Below are 17,023 nucleotides of genomic sequence, written 5' to 3' on the forward strand. Positions count from 1 at the left end.
GCCACGAGAATTTTAGGTTGCCACTGCAAGGTTGTGGAAACTTGAACACAGGTTTAATGAATTCTGAGCACACCAGTACAAAGAACAAAGGAAGCAATGACTTTGTAATGACCTTATGCTTTATTTACTGCAGCTAATGAGACTAAATAACCATAACTTGATGAACAAAATGAATGCTGCATCTACAATGCAGCACTGTGTCTGCATCTTCATGCCTGGATCTTACACAGATGCATCAAGTGATGTAACCCCGCTAATAATTAAAGCAAGTATATTATAAACTTGAAGCCAGAAAAGAAAAGATGCAATAAAAAGCAGGCATGGTAACAATGAATAAAGTAAAATAAAAACAAAGATGACTCTTCAGAAGAGTTAACAGAAAAATAAAATGAGTGATGCATTACGACATGAGCAATGAAATGTACAATGAGATGTTTTCCAATAGCCTGAACAGCTTTGTGAAAGGTGCAACCTAAAACATTGCTTCAATTCATTGCGTAGTGCTCAAAATGGCATCGACGATGCGACTTCACAATTATCCCTTTTGGTGGCTTGGCATGGGCAGCAGTTCATTTGCGTGTAAAAAATCAACCTGAAATGTACAAATTAAACAAGTCATCAGAATGTATGGTAGGAGAAAAACAAGAAGGTAATAAGGAAAATAATTAACAACTGAAGCACCTTTATTACAGAGCGCTTGGGACCTCCTAGATTGTTTGTTATAAGTCATACGTTATTCTATGAAGTATAGCCAGGCATCTTGGCTAGAGAAAGTGGACAAGAATTTAGGACACCTGGTGAAACACTAGTGTTGAATTCCAGTGGCGGAGTCGGAGCAAGACTTTTTACTCCTTTTGAAGCAAGTGTGTTTCCGTGGCAGAGTGAGGGCGGGAGTAGAGAGCTCCAATGAGAGAGTCGGAGTGGATTGATAGCGGGAGCCGCTCCGTGGAGCAGGAAAAGCTGCTTCTCCGAAATTGGCGGAGTGGACCACAACTCAGCGTGACATACACACTCGCCTGCTTGGAAGCACTGCCAGTAGTCGCTCGTTTTTGTGGTAATCACAGATGACACCAATAAGTTGACAAATTGTGCACCATTGCTTCTCCTGCTTAGAGAGACAACTTTGAGGCAGAAAAGTTCCTGCACGAGTGACTCATCATCTCATGACGGCTATGCTGCAACTTCCATGTTTAAGTCGAATTTTTGTGGCGGAATAGAGTAACTTGATAGTGTATGCAAAGTGGAGCTGGTCGAACTTTCTCTTCCCCAACATAATGACCACACTATAAATTTAAGGCAAGATACCCATGGCGATTTTCTGGGTCCCGCAAGAAAAAGCATGACCTTTGAGATCTGTATTTCAACATGATACCTATGACACTGTATTTAGTGATAAAAGTAAATCCTTCAAGATCTTGTTGCTTAAGGCTGTTCCCTTAGCTCATTACTGGAGATGCTTCCATGGCATTATACTACGCTTCCCACAGTCTGATTGCATTCCTTGTATTTGTGAGTCATTGTAGTAATGCATCGTGGCATGAATAAAAGTGAGAGAACTTTTTGAGATATCCACATGCACTCCACCCACCTTTTTCTTTAACATGAAAACTGCTTATGCCGTCTAGAATTTCAGTGCCATTCCGGGTTCCAGAAAGTGCCCTCTTTTACTTTGTCGGTAATTTCGACTTCATGAAGGGGAGACGATTGCTAAGTATTTAACGATAGGATGATAGGTTTGCAGACAAACACCCTCAAGGATTGAAAGGTGACAATTTAAAGTAATGCACATAACTACGCTTCCACTGTCTTCAGATCATGTCATATTGGTGTAATTTAAACTTCAACGCTTCCATTAGACCCGGCATTACCTTTAGCAGAAACATTCATTGTGAGATAATGCAGTTATTTACTGCATTACTAGGTACTATATGTTTCAATGGTTCATTTCAATCTGTGAACGAGCTACATTGTTCACTTTATTGTGACATGTAGTGAAGAGATATAAACGTTGCCTGAAAAAAGGATCATCGAGTCGATGAAGGATAGCTTAGATGATGTCATTGACAGTATGTTAAGAACAGGCTACTGCTAAGTAAAGTGGGGAAGACAAGTCCAGGCATTACGCCCATGCAGTCTGCCACGACGTCAACAAGCAATACTTATGTATATCGCAGCTCAATGACAACACTGGTACACGTGTTCATTGCAAATCAACAAATAAAGCCATCAGTCACGCCTGGAGTCTTTCATAGTACAAGCTTGTGGTGCAGCGGTTTTTGCTGAAGGAGCATTTGAAATAAAAATGCACAACATAAATTAAGCCAGATTATACAAAATCCTGGGCTCTAGAGGCTATTTCTTTTGAAAAGTCTCTGACCACTTGCCATGACCAATCATTACAATTTATATACTACTATACTTACACTGTCTAAGCTAAAACTTTCAATGTTCCATCTTTTCCTTTTTTATCTTCTTTTTCTTGATATTCAAGCTAACGTCTGAGGACACCAATTCTATGCCAGCATCACATAATGGACCTGCAGAAGCCAAAAGAAAACGAAAATGAATAAATGAGATCTTTCTTTCTTGGGTTGGCATGGATTAGTCAATGCCAGCCTGTTGTGTAGCCGTTAACTTGTGCCTTTGATTCACTGGTGCACAGATGAGTGGGTTATGGTGCAATGTGACTATACACATTGCACCATTACCCACTCATCTTTACTGCACTTGATGATAAAAATGTGGCCTTTGCTCATTTCGCGCATTCCTTCGCTATGCTCCATTCGTCGTCTCATCTCTTTTCCTGGTTGAGTGTTCCTTCTTGCATTGTTCAGAAGCGCTGTAGCTCGGGCGAGTTGGTCATCCATGACTTAGCTTGTTTAGCTTGAATTAGTGCAGTACATTTTAGAAGGAAAGACGACACAGACATAAAAAAAGGTAGGCCTCTGAAAATGAAAAGGACATCACTACCTTTCTTTACGTCTGTGTCGTCTTTTCTTCTTATATGTACCGCGCTAATATAAGCAAACTCCTTGCAGTGTGATGAAATAAACTGGGAGCACACGTATATACAGGCAGACAAACAGGTTCGTTTCGCTGCTGACATGACCAGATTTTACTGGTGACCCAAAACAACTCTAGCAATACCAAAAGGCACGGAGAGGAGCCCAGAATGGTTTTTCCATCCTGTGACACGCACACGTAGTTTAGCATGCCTTCCGTTTGGCACTGCTGATCATGACGGCACTCTGAATACTATGGACTTTTTGCTTGAAATGCTAGAAATAGTAGGTGGTTTAAGGGCCCCTTAAAAACTACATGAAAAAGTGATAAATGCAATTTCTGGCCATTACTTTCACATAGCCAGAACATTAATATGTTCATCTTCCAATAGCTCTCATACCTCGCGGGAACAGAAAGGTGCGCTGTTTTCAAAAAGGCTAATTAATGCCATACAGTCCAAGACACAATTAAATGATGACACTGGCTAGGAAACAACAGAGATAAATTCACAAGTTTGGCGTGACATCATAGACTCTGATGGCATCTGTGAAGGCTCGGTTAAATATTAACTGCATCATATTTGGAACAAGCTAACAACCAAAGCTTGGCAAGGTTGAAAAAAGTTACTCAGCTGTAGCGACAAAACTGCAAGCAAAAATATCAGTCGTTACAATTATACTATAAGTCATTGCTGCCATCATAAAGACATGTCCCTTTGTCATAACATATGTTGAAGCAATATTTTTCATGCAGGAAAACTCGGCAGACAGCACTGAGGTAATGTCATAAAGTTGAAAAAATCAGTTTGTTTGTTCTTAATTTCTCACCTAATCAAACATTTGCCTCAAAATTACCAAATAAATAATTTTGAATGAATAGCTATTACTCTAAACTGATGATTTAGAGTAGTTTTTCAGTGCTGCTTTGTCAAAGAAGCATTTGTAAACGCATAATAGTGTTATTTTCCAGGGTAAGCTTACAATACAAGCTACCTTAAATGTCCCCCAAATAACCTCAAGCCCAAAAATTTGCAACAAAGTGAAAGCTCTGAACTTCCTTGAACTACCCTGTGGCCTTTCTCCTAGCCGTGCTCTCAGCTTGGTGCAGTGCGAAATAAGTGCATCAACACCACAGAAGTAACTCCCTTTTGGGGGGCAAAGCTCCTTAGGTAGCATGATAATATGTAGTAGCACAGACAAAGGACATGGACAAGAGAATGCACATTCAAAACAACACAGTGATGTGTTCTCTTGTCCATGTCATTTTTCTGTGCCTTCCCTTGTCCTTCTCTTGTATGTGTGCCTTCTTTTGTCCACTTCCTTTGTCTACCCTAACATATATTACCCTGCTACCATGCCAACAAGCCCAAATCGCCACCCTCATCTCCTTAGGTAGCTAGCTTTGCTGGCATCTGCGACTGTCACACGGAGATTCGTGGATACAAGAGTAAAAAAAATGTTTAATAGATTAATATCAATCACAATTGTGACAGAACAATATAAAATGCCAAGAAACACAAACCCTTCGTACTAGTCTGCGGCTTCAACGTACACATTAAGGACCTTAGGACCTAGCTTTGTCGTCGAAGCTCACTGTCCGCTGTCATGAAGATTAGAAAAGCACACTATACATAACTTGCCAGTACATCGCAGAACTCTAAAATACAATCTCAGCATATGCGCCGGCATCGCAGAGTAAATGGCACCAGATGTGTGGCTGCTCTAGCACTTCCCCATCGACGCCGTACGTCAGGTGGGGGTGCTGACACCCCCTGTAAGGTTGTTTGCGTCTCGTGGCGCATGAGTCTCGCACAGAAGCTGCTTTCGGGGGTGACAACTATTGCTTGATAAGTAGTGTTGTGTTTGCGAGCGTTGATGACCGCTATCATCATCATGGTTAGAAAACGTTAGCGTCGGCGGTGACACCTGGCGGCACACCTTGGTGGCAGCGCACAAGAAGTAAGCTGATCTCTTTTGGCGTGGAGCAGAAGTGCGGACGGTTGCCTCCAGTGGTGGGTCTGCCGTGGATGGTACCGGGTGCCGTCACCACGTGGGCCCACCCTCCACGTGCTGAGTCAGGCGTTAGCGACACCACTTTGTTTTCATGTTGTTGAGTGTTGCTTATTATTGTGTATGAATGTCTTAGCATGTTGTTCACGATTGATGTTATAATAATTCGGCTGACGATATCATCAATCAAAAAGTAGTTAAATAAGTGTGTGTATTGTTTGGTTTGATCCGACCACGTCTACTGTGTCCATTCACTCCAAGAGCGTGGCGGTGCTCTCGCCACTTCGAGACCCCACACTGGCTGCCCAACGTGGGGCTCTTGGAGTATCGGACGACAGTTATGCGGTTCGGTGCAAGCTTTTGTTGGAGCCGGGGTGGAGTAGGCCTAGGGGGGACTTCTCATTGCTAGCGTCGGCAGTGTGCTTTGTTGAGAAGCGAGGAGATTGGTTTTGTGACATGTTTGAACTTGTCGGCAGGTCGAGTTTTTATTTTTTTCTGCTCGCAAGTGGTTTTTTTTTCTCGTTTGTGTTAGTTTTCAAAACCGTTGTTGAATTGGGACGAGAGCCATGCGGTCTGCATCCTGGGGTGAGCAAGGCCTAGAGCACGTGATTTGTAGGCCAGGCCCGAAGCGAGTGAGTACGGAAGCCTCGTGGGTGGTCCGATTTTCTGTAAATGCTTTCTTCTATCTCTTTTGGGCTCAGGGAGTTGCGCGTCGTTGCTGTCTGGTATTTGCAGCTCAACGTCAGGGCGTCGTGATACCGCCTGGGACGGTGGACGCTGATCGCTCGGTAAGCTGCTGTGTGCGGCGAGCGATAGGGCCAACTTACAGAGTGGATGTCTCCTTGCGGCTGCCTCTTCTGCGCCTAGGTTGGGTGCTGGCTGGATGCTGGTTGTTTTCAAGCGACTCATTAGGCCTAAGGCTCTGCGCAGCCGCCTGTCGCACGTGGCACAACTGGGTGGGTCGTGGCATTGAGGTGTTGCACTTTGCTTCTCTCACTTTTTTATCTTGCGATGCACGAGTTGGGAAAAGTGATTTTTGTTGTATTTTAGCTGGGCGTCTCGGCCGTCACTGATGTATTAGCTAGCAGTACCGACCATTGTACCGTGTGGGCGAGGAGCCTGAAGCTCCCTTCCCTTTGGCCTACTGCATTGTTCTTTCAAGCGTTTTGGCATTTACGCAGCGGGAGTGATATAACCCGCGGCTGGCTGTCTGCTGCACATCGTCAGCATCGCTGGCCAGGAATGCGGTCGTGAGGTCGGGCGATGGAGATGCCTGGAACCTGCGCAACTGCCTACAGCCTAGCGCCCTCGTGAGTGCTGGTCGCAACCAGAAGACGTGTCGGCACGAGTGACGGTTCGTCGCGCCGACGGCAACGTTGCTCTTGCGGGACCGGTACTGAAGTGAAGTTGGCAACTGCCTACAGCCTAGCACCCTCGTGAATGCTGGTTGCAACCAGAAGACGTGTCGGCACGAGTGACGGTTCGTCGCGCCGACGGCAACGTTGCTCTTGCGGGACCGGTACTGAAGTGAAGTTGTCCAGCCAGACAGTGCAGCAGCGTAGACCGGAGGCGGTGTCATCGTGCACAGACATTATGTAGGGACATGGGTTGTCATGTTTTGTTAGAGCTTGTGTAACACATTTTTTCTCTTTTCGTAATATGGTTTGAGTTAAGGTTGGAGAGATGTGGGAATGCTGACATCCCCTGTAAGGTTGCTTGCGCCTCGTGGTGCACGTGTTTCGCGCAGAAGCCGCTTTCGAGGTGACAACTATTTAGCGATAGGTGGCATTGTGTTCGCGAGCGTTGATGACCACTACCATCATGATGGTTAGAAAACATTAGCCCCGACTGTGACCCCTGGTAGCACCCCTAGGTGGCAGCGCACAAGAAATAAGCTGATCTCTTTTGGTGTGGGGCAGTAGTGCGGACAGGTGCCCCCAGTAATGGATCTGCCGTAAACGGCACCACGGGCCGTCTGCGGTGGGCCCACGTGGTGAGTCAGGCGTTAGAGACACCACCTTGTTTGTCATGTTGTTGAGTGTTGCCTAATATTGTGTAAGGATGTCTTAGCGTGTTGATCACAATTGATGTTATAATAATTCGGCTGACGATATCGTTGATCAAAAGGTAGTTAAATGAGTGTGTGTATTGTTTGGTTTGTTCCGATCGCGTCTGCTGTGTCCGTTCATCCAGGAGTACAGTCACAATGGCGATTTGGGCGATATTTGACTGCCGCATGAGACGAAAGTGTAAATAAGATAAAAAAGGAACAAAAGTGGGTCACATGGCTCATGTGCTCATAACAGATAGGAGCTCAAGACTGAAGAACGTACGTGTATGTGGGCATCACTTCTTAACAGGCAGATTATGTTTTGAAATCTCGTGCGAAGTTGATTCACCCATTACGTGCAACATTATGGACTCGGACACTGAAGACATGGAGAATCCGAGTTTACCATTTAAAATGAATGGATGGATAGAACTTTACTATTCCCAAACAACACTGCTCCGCTGCTGGCTGCATAATGTCCTGAACAATTCTACACCATCATAAGCACAAAAAAAATGACCAAACATATACACTACGCCACACAATCTGCCACACGACCATAAACAGGGTACGGTCACTCAGATGTATGTGCTTTGTGTGCTCGGTAATAGCAGACGGAAGACAGGAACTGACGTGACTTGCAAGTTATGTATAGTCAAAACATGTGTGCATGTAAATAAAAAAAAATAAAGGTTCACAATTGGCCTGGTGAGCGACCGATGGAGGCGCTGCGAACCACGCTTGTATGACGTCAGTTCGAGCATTCGCAAACTTTCGAGGCACAGCGCCGTATAAAAAATGCCGTTATGATAATACTCGGCAGTGATGCAGTTCAATTGGTTATCTTGTGCGTGGTGGGTACCGACGCTGTTTTAACAACCATGGGTGTCTGCTTTTAACGCTCATTTTAAAAGCACAGCGCTTTGTTTCTTAAAACTGTGGCCGCGTTTCTCCACAGCAAGTGCTGCGCAATGGTGGAGTACTGCTATGTGCCTCTATCTATATGATCACCCACCCGTGAAAAGGGCGTTGGCTTTCACAACTATCCTAAGGACCGGAAGCTGAGGAAGAAAGGACAGTCAAACTCAGAGAGGGAAAACGCCCCACGCCTTCATCGACTGTGTGCAGCAAGCCCTTCGCTGATAGTGACTTTTGCTATGCAAGCTCAACTTTTTGATATGCTTTCAACTGTGTTTCAGCACCTCGTCCGAAATTCAGCCATTCATTGCATGCAGGCTACAGGCGTAGGCGACTTACACCAGGTGAGGTGCCATCCCAAAACCTCCTGTGAAGGCTCCTAGAGAGGGAGCCGACGACGCGGCCTCCGAACTGCCTCGGGTAAGCGCGCCTCATGAGCACCGCTGAGTGTTGCTCGACATCCGAGACTACAGCTTTATTTGGTTGGTGTACGTGTATACATACGTATTTTACTGATCAAGACAAGCGTGCACCTAGTGCACTGATTATTCATAAGCGAAACCTGCTATCGTTGTTTAGTGCACATTCACTAAAGATTGTCGCATAATGTTTGTGGCCCTGTGCGCGGTATATACAATCAGCAATAGCTACTATTTGGTATATTCTGATATTCGAGCGATGGCCCAGTGTGGTACTAGTGTGAACTATTTCATGATGTTGCTCTTATTGAACAAACATTACTGAAACAAACCGCAGTTATTCGCATCGGCCAGGGGGTGCATTAAGGCGGAGCTTGCTCCCTTCCCAAGTCACACCAACGCCTACCCCTTAACACTTGTTTTACTGTGATATAACACGGGCTTGCGCCCTGCCGACGCCCATAACTGCAATCCACACGATTATCTCAAGGTTGTTAATTTGATGCTGCTTTGCATTTTTAGTAGATGCCGGAAGCTGTCGATTTACTGCCAAAGCAATAATTTAAATAGCTACTCTGTACAATCATCTTATGTGTCGTTTGCAAATTCCAAAGTGGCAGGAATCGGTGATTCCTACACATATCCTCGTGTTTACTGTCATTATCGTTGCACTGCAAAAAAAAATTCTAAGGAAAAGGGCAGGCGTGCCCTCTTCTTTAGAATTGTTGTGAAAGCTAACGAACATTGTCTGGTGTGTTCACACGTCCACGTGTTTTCAGAACCAGAGCCGTGACGCTGATGCGATCTCCACTGACAGCACCGAGCCGTCGATGAGACACGCCAATGTTTTGCTTGCTGTATCTACATGCTTGTAGATGCTGGAGAAAGGCATGCTCATTGAAATTTCAAAACAACCGATCTAATAGTATCACACGGCAGAAACGTACAGAGGACGAGCGAGAACATTCACAGAGTTTCACTTTCTGACCAGCAATGCGGTCGGCTTGCTGATCAGCCATCTGGGAGGTTTTTTAGCCTTGTCGATTGGGCTGCAACTAAAACAACTTCATAATTGCACTCAAAAACATTTGTTGGGCGTTAGTTGACCTTCGAGAGGCTGTTTGTTCAACAAAGTTCCCGCCCGAAGTAGACGATCCGCGCAAAGTAGTGCGGTTGAAAGCGAAGCCCACAAACTGACATCACACGCGAGAGGATGCCACTCCAAGATCTCGAAGACAACAGGCAAACTAAAATTACAATTGTGAAAAAACAATATAAAATACCTACAAGCACACACCCTGCATACTAGGCGACTTCGATGTAGACATTATGGACTCTAAGAGCTAGCTTCACACACTCGTCATCATTCCCTTCATGAAGTTCCGTGGAGTTTTAGCTCCAATCATCATTCACAACACCAAGTGAACAAAGCTTTCATAACAGAATCAATGGCACACATGGCGCAAACCCCTCGTCTATTCCCTATATGCACTAACAGCCGTTGGTGTCCTCGCACTGCCATCCAACTATTTGACAACTTCTATCAACGAAGTGAAAAAACAGCGCGTAACACAGGACACTTCACTTCGTTGACCATGTACCAACCGGCCCAAATAAGCACTTTAGACAACTTCTATCCTGTGTGAGGGCGCTAACACCCCCTGTAAAGTTGTTTGCGCCACGTTGCGCATGTGTCTCGCCCAAAAGCCGCATTTCAAGTTACAACCACCGGGTGACAGAGGGCGTTGTGTTCGCATTGAGCACTACTATCATCATGATGTAGCGCCTGGGGTGACCCCTGGCGGAAAGCAAGCCTTGGTGGCGAGAAGAGTTGAGTGAGTCTTTTGCGCTTGTGGCAGTTGCCGCGACCGGTTGTCTCTAGCGTGGGGTCCTCGGCACGTGACACTGCGGGTCGCGCGTCGGGACCCGCCGTGGTAAGTCAAGTGTTGGCGACGCTGCCTTGGGCGTGTTATTGTGTTTGTCATGTTATTGTGTGTTTGTCGTGTTATTGTGTTTGTCATGGAGTCTATGGTAATGTTGTGTACAGATGTCCTAGCATGTTGATAACGATTGATGTATCGATTCGGCGGACGATATCGTCGTTCTAAATTAGTTAAATAAATGTATGTGTATTTTTTGCTTTGTACTGACCGCGTATACTATGTCCTTTCACTCCAAGAGCAGTGCGTGGCGCTCTCTCGCCAAGTTCGAGACCCCACAGCTGATAATGCCCAATGCTAGATCCAGTCAGCACAAAAACATTCTGGCAAGCTTACCATTTTCTATCTTGATCTTCTTGTGCTTCTTTTCATGCTTTCTTGGAGACACTGAAAACTCGTGCTTTATAGTAACTGGCTCTGCAACGTCTTGAATGGAGGCCATTTCTGCAGCTGAGAGACGATCACTGCTAAGAGAAGCTGCACTACTGCCAATGTCTCCAGCCTCCATCTTTAGGACATTTTTTTTCCGCTTTTTCTTCTTGGATACGTGTTCGATAGAGGCACCCTCGAAAGCCATGAGGGGCTCGCTCGAATACGAAACCGTGCTGCTCGCGTCCTCTGCAATGTCCGCCTTTAGCGCTTTCTCCTTTTTCTTTTTCTTCTTCTTCTTCTTGGCAACATCTTTGATGGAAGCACTCTCAGAAGCTGACATATGATCACTAGAATATGAAACTGTGCTCGCATTGTCTTCAATGTCCACCTTGGTTCCCTTTTCTCTCTTCAGTTTCTTTTCTTTTTTCCTACATAAAAAATTAAAGACATTACAAAATGCACAAGGTAGCAATTCTGCAAATTATTGATGCTGTTACTTTTAACTAACATTGAGGCAGAGCCAGCTTGAGGCACCTGAGAAGGAGATCACTGTTCTGTCACTGTTTTTGGTCACTTCCCCAATTCATTTGAGTCTTGATCGTGTTTTGAATGATGTTAAATTGATATAGACAAAGTCAATGAAATGCTGACAATGTAAGGAAAGATGAAATGTAGCAAGTAAAAATGCTCCCTAGTGGACATTAGTCGAGGCAAAGGGGAGCATGTGTTCGTTGAATTTTAAGCTTTCTATGCACATGGCCCTGTAAATTTCAATTTCTTGCAATTTCTTCAACACCAACTGATTGAAATACTGACATTTATACAGTATCCTTACACCATCCAGCATACAACTGCAGTTCGCACAGCTGCCTAGTGGGAAGTGGGCCCTTTAATCCTAACAAGGACAGACATAACAGGGGTTGTTCAACCAAAGAGAAGTCTCCCCAATAAAAGCACACACAAACTTAAGACTAATCTCTGCTCACTAGATGATTAATTGTTACATGGGGTTTAACCTTCCAGAACCACCATATCATTATGAGAGACGCCGTAGTTGGGGGCTCCTAAAATTTCGGCCAGCTGCGGATCTTTATGAACACCCAAATCTGAGCACACGGGCCTACAGCATTTTCGCCTCCATCAAAAATGCAGCCGCCGCAGCCGGGATTTGATCCACGACCTACGAGTCAGCAGCCGAGTACCTTAGCCACTAGACCACCGCAGCGGAGCACTCACTAGATTAATTGCAGAATGCAGTGAATGAACTAGAAGAGTCATTGCAAACAGCGTAAAATGAATGAGAGAGGATAAAAATAAGTGCACATTCTGATTAGATCATGAGCTTTTTGCAATATATCACTTTCCACTTAGCTAATTTACTATCCTTCTGAAGTAACAAGGCTGCTCAAACAGTGGGGAACATGAAATTACCTTCCATTCACGTCCTTTTCTTTCTTTATTTTCTTCTCTTTCTCTTTTTTCCGTTTCTTGGGTGCAGGGGAACCACCAGTGTCATCGTGAAGCTTTCGTTTTTTGGCCTTGGTTTTCGATTTTTCAGAGTCTGAAAGTACAGTGGACGAAAGCTCTGATTCTTGCGTTACTGCTGCATCACTCGACTGACTGGCTGGCATGCTGGACTGCTTCTCTTTACTGCCAACGCTCTTCCTTTTCTTCTTTGGCTTTTCTGGTGACTGCAGTGGCGGTTCCAGCGTGGCTAATGAGTCGCCCTGCGATAGAAGCTGATCCCGTCTCTTCATTGAAAAGTCTTCTTCAGGCTCTAGGTAGCACAGTTCTTCCTGCGCCCCAGCCTCCGCATCAGAGCCCCCATTATCGTTCCAGTCATCGCCAAAGTTGCTCTCGTATTCCACCAGCTCATCGTCGTAAGACGACCGTGTGAGCGGTATGGTGTCCTGCATTAACTTGAGGCTGTGCAACACACAAGAGGCAGAGAAGCACCATTACATACCCGCCAAAGAGTGAGCTTCAAGATCGCTCTGTGTTAAAAGAAAAAAACTGAAAAAGAAAATTGAGGCAGCTCCCCAGCGCATGTCTCTTATTATGTGGTTCAAGTGTATTCGGACAGTACTGAATTCGGTGCAATCACTATTTGATTTGGCACTGACTTATTCGTGCACCCCTAGTGTATTGTTGAATCTGTGCACATTAGGGAATTTCCTCAAGGTACAAGCTGTCATATACTGGTGTAACGGTGTTCGCTGGTGCAAGCGCCACATATGGCCAAGTAGTGCTGCGGCTATGACGAATCTGTCACACTTCTTAAAATTCACTACAAGGGATTGCACAATTATTTCAAAGAAAGCTGAAGTGACCAGATAGCACAAGAAATACACAAAAAAATGCCATGCAGGACCACGATTCAAGCATGATGATAATGAAAACACGTGGTATTTAATTTGCCCATCAGCATAACTGATTTACAATGCAACTCCTATCTCAAGGCATTGCACCCGATACAAGAGGCACATTTAAAAGATAAACAATTATTGAATTTATCAATAATTACTTCAATATTCATGATACTAGGACTCCATGTTTGAGGTGCAAGTTGTCAATGCAAGTTAGTTAAGCATGTTGCAAGGTAGACCCAAACACTACATGAACAGATAACCGTAATAACCAAAACAACCATAGAACACAGCAACAATGTTGTGCTACTAATCTTGATTTCATGTTGCAAAGCGTAACAGCCGTGTGCTTTCTTTATAAATGAGTAGATCAAGCAAGTTGGTACAGATCCATCTTCGTAGGCAGCGCAAAACTACACACGGACAGCAAGAAATAAAGACACGATATAAGCGCTTAACGTACACTAAGCGTTTCTTTGGAAAAGTGAACACATATACAGGTGAAAAAATATGATACCTAAAAACAAACAAAAAGGCCACGTGTCAAGTGATTGTCCTCAGTAATTCATTACCGCCTAACACATCATCCAAAAAGTAAAGTTCCTTCTGTATAAGGGAGATTGTAGCAAGTAAAAATGCTCCCTAGTGAACATTAGTCGAGGCAAAGGGGAGCATGTGTTCATTGAATTTTAAGCTTTCTATGCACATGGTGCACTCACACAATCAAAATCGCCACGTTTCATTTCTGCAACCTCAACTAGCAATCGGGTTAACAAATCTTTGTCGTGATATAAGAGGCAAGTGTTATCAAGGTACCGCACACAACCTCAGTCATTGAAATGGATAGCTGGGCGACCATCAATGAATTTCTGCCCCTTATTACTATGTTCTTTTACGTGCTCATTGATACACCTTTCTATGCGTGGTCACGCGACAATGGTATTCTATACACAACAGCCTGTGTGCACAGAACATATTTATTGTGATGGTTAATTTGCAATACTTTTTTTTCTTTTAAAACAGGGCAGGCTTCACTACACAGTTTTGACAGTTTCTATGGTGCAGCCATAACCACTTTATTTTAAAGAGAATACCATTGTCGCGTGGCCGAACATACATTGGGCAAACTGCGAGGTGTATCAATGAGTGTGCAAGGGAATGTGATAATAAGGTGCAGAAATTCATGGATCTAGCTATCTACTGCAATGATTGTGGTTGTGTGCAGTACCTTGATAACACTTGCCTCTTATATTGCGACAGGGATTTGTTAATCGGATTAACAGTTAGGGCTACAGAAATGAATCGTGGTGAGTTTGATTGTGTGGTAGCACTATCTATCTCGCTTATACATGAGGAACTTCGCTTTTTGGATGGCGTGTTAAGCAGCAATGGATGAAAGATGACTGGCGTGACACGTGGGCTATATGTTTGTGTTTAGGTTTTGTTTTTTTACCTGTATATGCGTTCACTTTTCCAAATAAACGCTTAGTTGAAGTTATGTGCTTGTATTGTGTCTCTCTTTTTTGCTGTCTGTGTGCAGTTTTGCACTTCCTACGAAGAAGACACTTTCTTTAGTTTGTATTTTTTCAAAATAAAATTGAAAGAGATGCATACAACATACAAACCATTCAGATGTGATTGCGCCACGAAGTCTGAGTGCATTGTGGCGGTACACCGACACTGATGTGATTTTGCAGAGTATTTCCTGACCCATGTTGAGGTACCGTGAAAGCTCAGGAGAAGGATTTGGGGGCAACAGGATGGATAGATTGATCCAGTCGTGCACTAGGCAGCCCACATGGCTCTTGCTCATTCTGCAGAGGGGGAAAAAAAAAACACATATAAGTCATGACATAGTGAGATGTATTTGAAGCAGTCTGCAAGTACTAGCCCACTTTTCGGGAAAGACAATCGCAGCTTAGCTTGCGAAGGACATCTATTCACTGAACACACTCGACATATTTACTCCATTTACTTGAGCAATACATTCCATCTGGAGCACACAGAGTGCGAGAACTGGCATATCTAAAGTACTGATTGACATGTTCGCAATTTTTCATGCATTGAACATCTACTCTAGGTGAAACACATCACCTGTTGATGCGAGCTCGTACGATGGATCCAGTCTCCGGCCTAAAAACTTGGAAGTCTCCGACAACATCTCGGTGCACGAACGGCTGATCATCAATAATCATGCCACTTGCTTCAACGAACTTGAGGTTTTCGTATCCCAGGAGGACACCGTTAAGTCTGAAAGCGTCAACACAAACGAAATTTAGGCACTCGCATGAAAAATTCCTCCAGTCTCATCACTATCGCCGCAATCATAACAAGTCGCAGAAGCGACTATTCATGAACTGCGCCAGAAATTGAGACACGTAGAGCGCAGCCTTCGTTCACAGGCTACCGCAAAACTTAGCACAGATGAAAGATCGATTAGAGGCGAGATTTCCCGATTGACAGTGAAAGTGGCTCGCATGTTCTGTAAAATATGTAGTCACGCGTGCGTGCAGAAACTCTCGCGGCCGAAGCACATGTGGCACACACCTCTCGACATACTGTCCTTTCCAGTTTTCAAGTAGCGTCTTAACTCCTCTTCCCTCAGAGCCGATGTAAGCAGGAGGCAGCGGCACGTGCACCGTCTTGTGGCAAGTCACGATAAGCGAGTATTCGTCGTCAACACCACTTTTCAAACTTTCTCGCGTGCCCGCAGCGGCCATGACACCATGATTGATGGCGATGGTGAGCGAACTGCTGAGAAAGTGTAGCTAGTGAACAAACCTTGTTCGCACAAAGCTTAATGCTGTTTGATTATCTTTTAGACAACAAGATTAGATTTGCAAACAATTTTTTATCTAATAGTGGGTATGTCCACAATAGTGCGTGTGATGTTGCTATGGTTACGTTGTGAAAGACCGCGTCGGCCGCATGGCGCATTTGAAGTTTAGACGACCACGGACGATCGCATGGAAAGCTCCATAGAGTTTCATACTGCTTATTGTATGAAACTCTATGGAAAGCTCCAAGAACGACAGGTTTGCGGTCGTTACTGGACCGCGTTTCATAAACTGGTTCTAGTAATTTATTCGTACCTCCTTATTAACGTATCTGTATATGTTAACGGTCGTTATCAATTTCGCGGCTCAACCAAGCGAATTTGTGTTACGGTTCCATGCGGTTGTTATGGTTCGAGCGGAACCATTTAGCAGGAATCTTTCACTGTGAATGGTATGAGCGCCGTGGTTCTGTAGGCGGAGGCTATATTTTTGTATTTGTATTTTATATTCTGTGCTGATAAGCTTTTGGCATGTCAGTTCAATTCGACAAAGAATGCCCTTCAGCCACGCAATGGAAAAAAAAAAAAAAAGAGCCCTCGTTTGTTTCACTCTTCCGTTCGTCGGCTCGTCTCTCCTCTCGGCCGAGTGCTCGCCTTGCGAGGACGACGAGCGTCAAGCGCATATACACACCTCTCAGCGGATGAACAGGTCTTGTAGATGACGTACGGACTTGTAGTTGACATGACGATAGTTATAGCGCGAGAACAGAACGACGACAAAGGGACAAGGATACGAGCGCCAACTTCTGGCGAGAACAGAAGGACGACACGGGGACATGAAGGAGACGAGCGCCAACTTCCAGAAGTTAGCGCTCGTCTCCTTCTTGTCCTCGCGCTACCACTATCGTCATGACATACCAACTAGCCCAAACCGCCACACTTGTAGTAGACGTCCCAGTGAACACTTCAGGGGCTGATCACTGCCGAAAGGCCCGGAGAATCACTGCCACGTTTGGCATTGTTGATCGTGCTGGCATTCTTGAATCCTTGAATCTGTGCGCGCGTTTACTTGAATGTTCCAATTCACAAGCCCTGGTTTGCCCACCGGGAACCTATTTGGACGGCCGGCGCAGTGCTATAGCAGGAGTTCGACATACTTTACATAACGAG

The 17,023-nt window shown here is 44.7% G+C and overlaps 1 protein-coding gene across 1 annotated transcript; it reads right to left on the minus strand.

Annotated features, from left to right (window-relative positions):
* Positions 1–101: 101 nt before the first annotated feature.
* Positions 102–15,823, minus strand: LOC119170441 (uncharacterized). Its single transcript, XM_037421612.2, has 7 exons — positions 15,625–15,823; positions 15,172–15,327; positions 14,703–14,891; positions 12,143–12,637; positions 10,676–11,139; positions 2,424–2,537; positions 102–592 (listed from the first exon to the last, which is right to left on the minus strand). The coding sequence occupies exons 1-6, from the start codon at positions 15,795–15,797 to the stop codon at positions 2,443–2,445; spliced, it is 1,572 nt and encodes a 523-aa protein (XP_037277509.2). The 5' UTR covers positions 15,798–15,823; the 3' UTR covers positions 102–592; positions 2,424–2,442.
* Positions 15,824–17,023: the final 1,200 nt, after the last annotated feature.

The sequence above is a fragment of the Rhipicephalus microplus genome, chromosome 2 (assembly GCF_043290135.1).
Source record: "Rhipicephalus microplus isolate Deutch F79 chromosome 2, USDA_Rmic, whole genome shotgun sequence".
NCBI lineage: Eukaryota > Metazoa > Arthropoda > Arachnida > Ixodida > Ixodidae > Rhipicephalus > Rhipicephalus microplus.

What these genes read in the sequence shown, in the direction of transcription:
- LOC119170441 (XM_037421612.2), bottom strand. Translation starts at nt 15,797, where the DNA reads ATGGCCGCTGCGGGCACGCGAGAAAGTTTGAAAAGTGGTGTTGACGAC. An exon ending in GAAAAGGACGTGAATGGAAG is followed by an intron (nt 11,140 to 12,142) that starts GTAATTTCATGT and finishes TTTTTTATGTAG; the next exon opens with GAAAAAAGAAAAGAAACTGA. An exon ending in GAAGATCAAGATAGAAAATG is followed by an intron (nt 2,538 to 10,675) that starts GTAAGCTTGCCA and finishes TGGCTTCTGCAG; the next exon opens with GTCCATTATGTGATGCTGGC.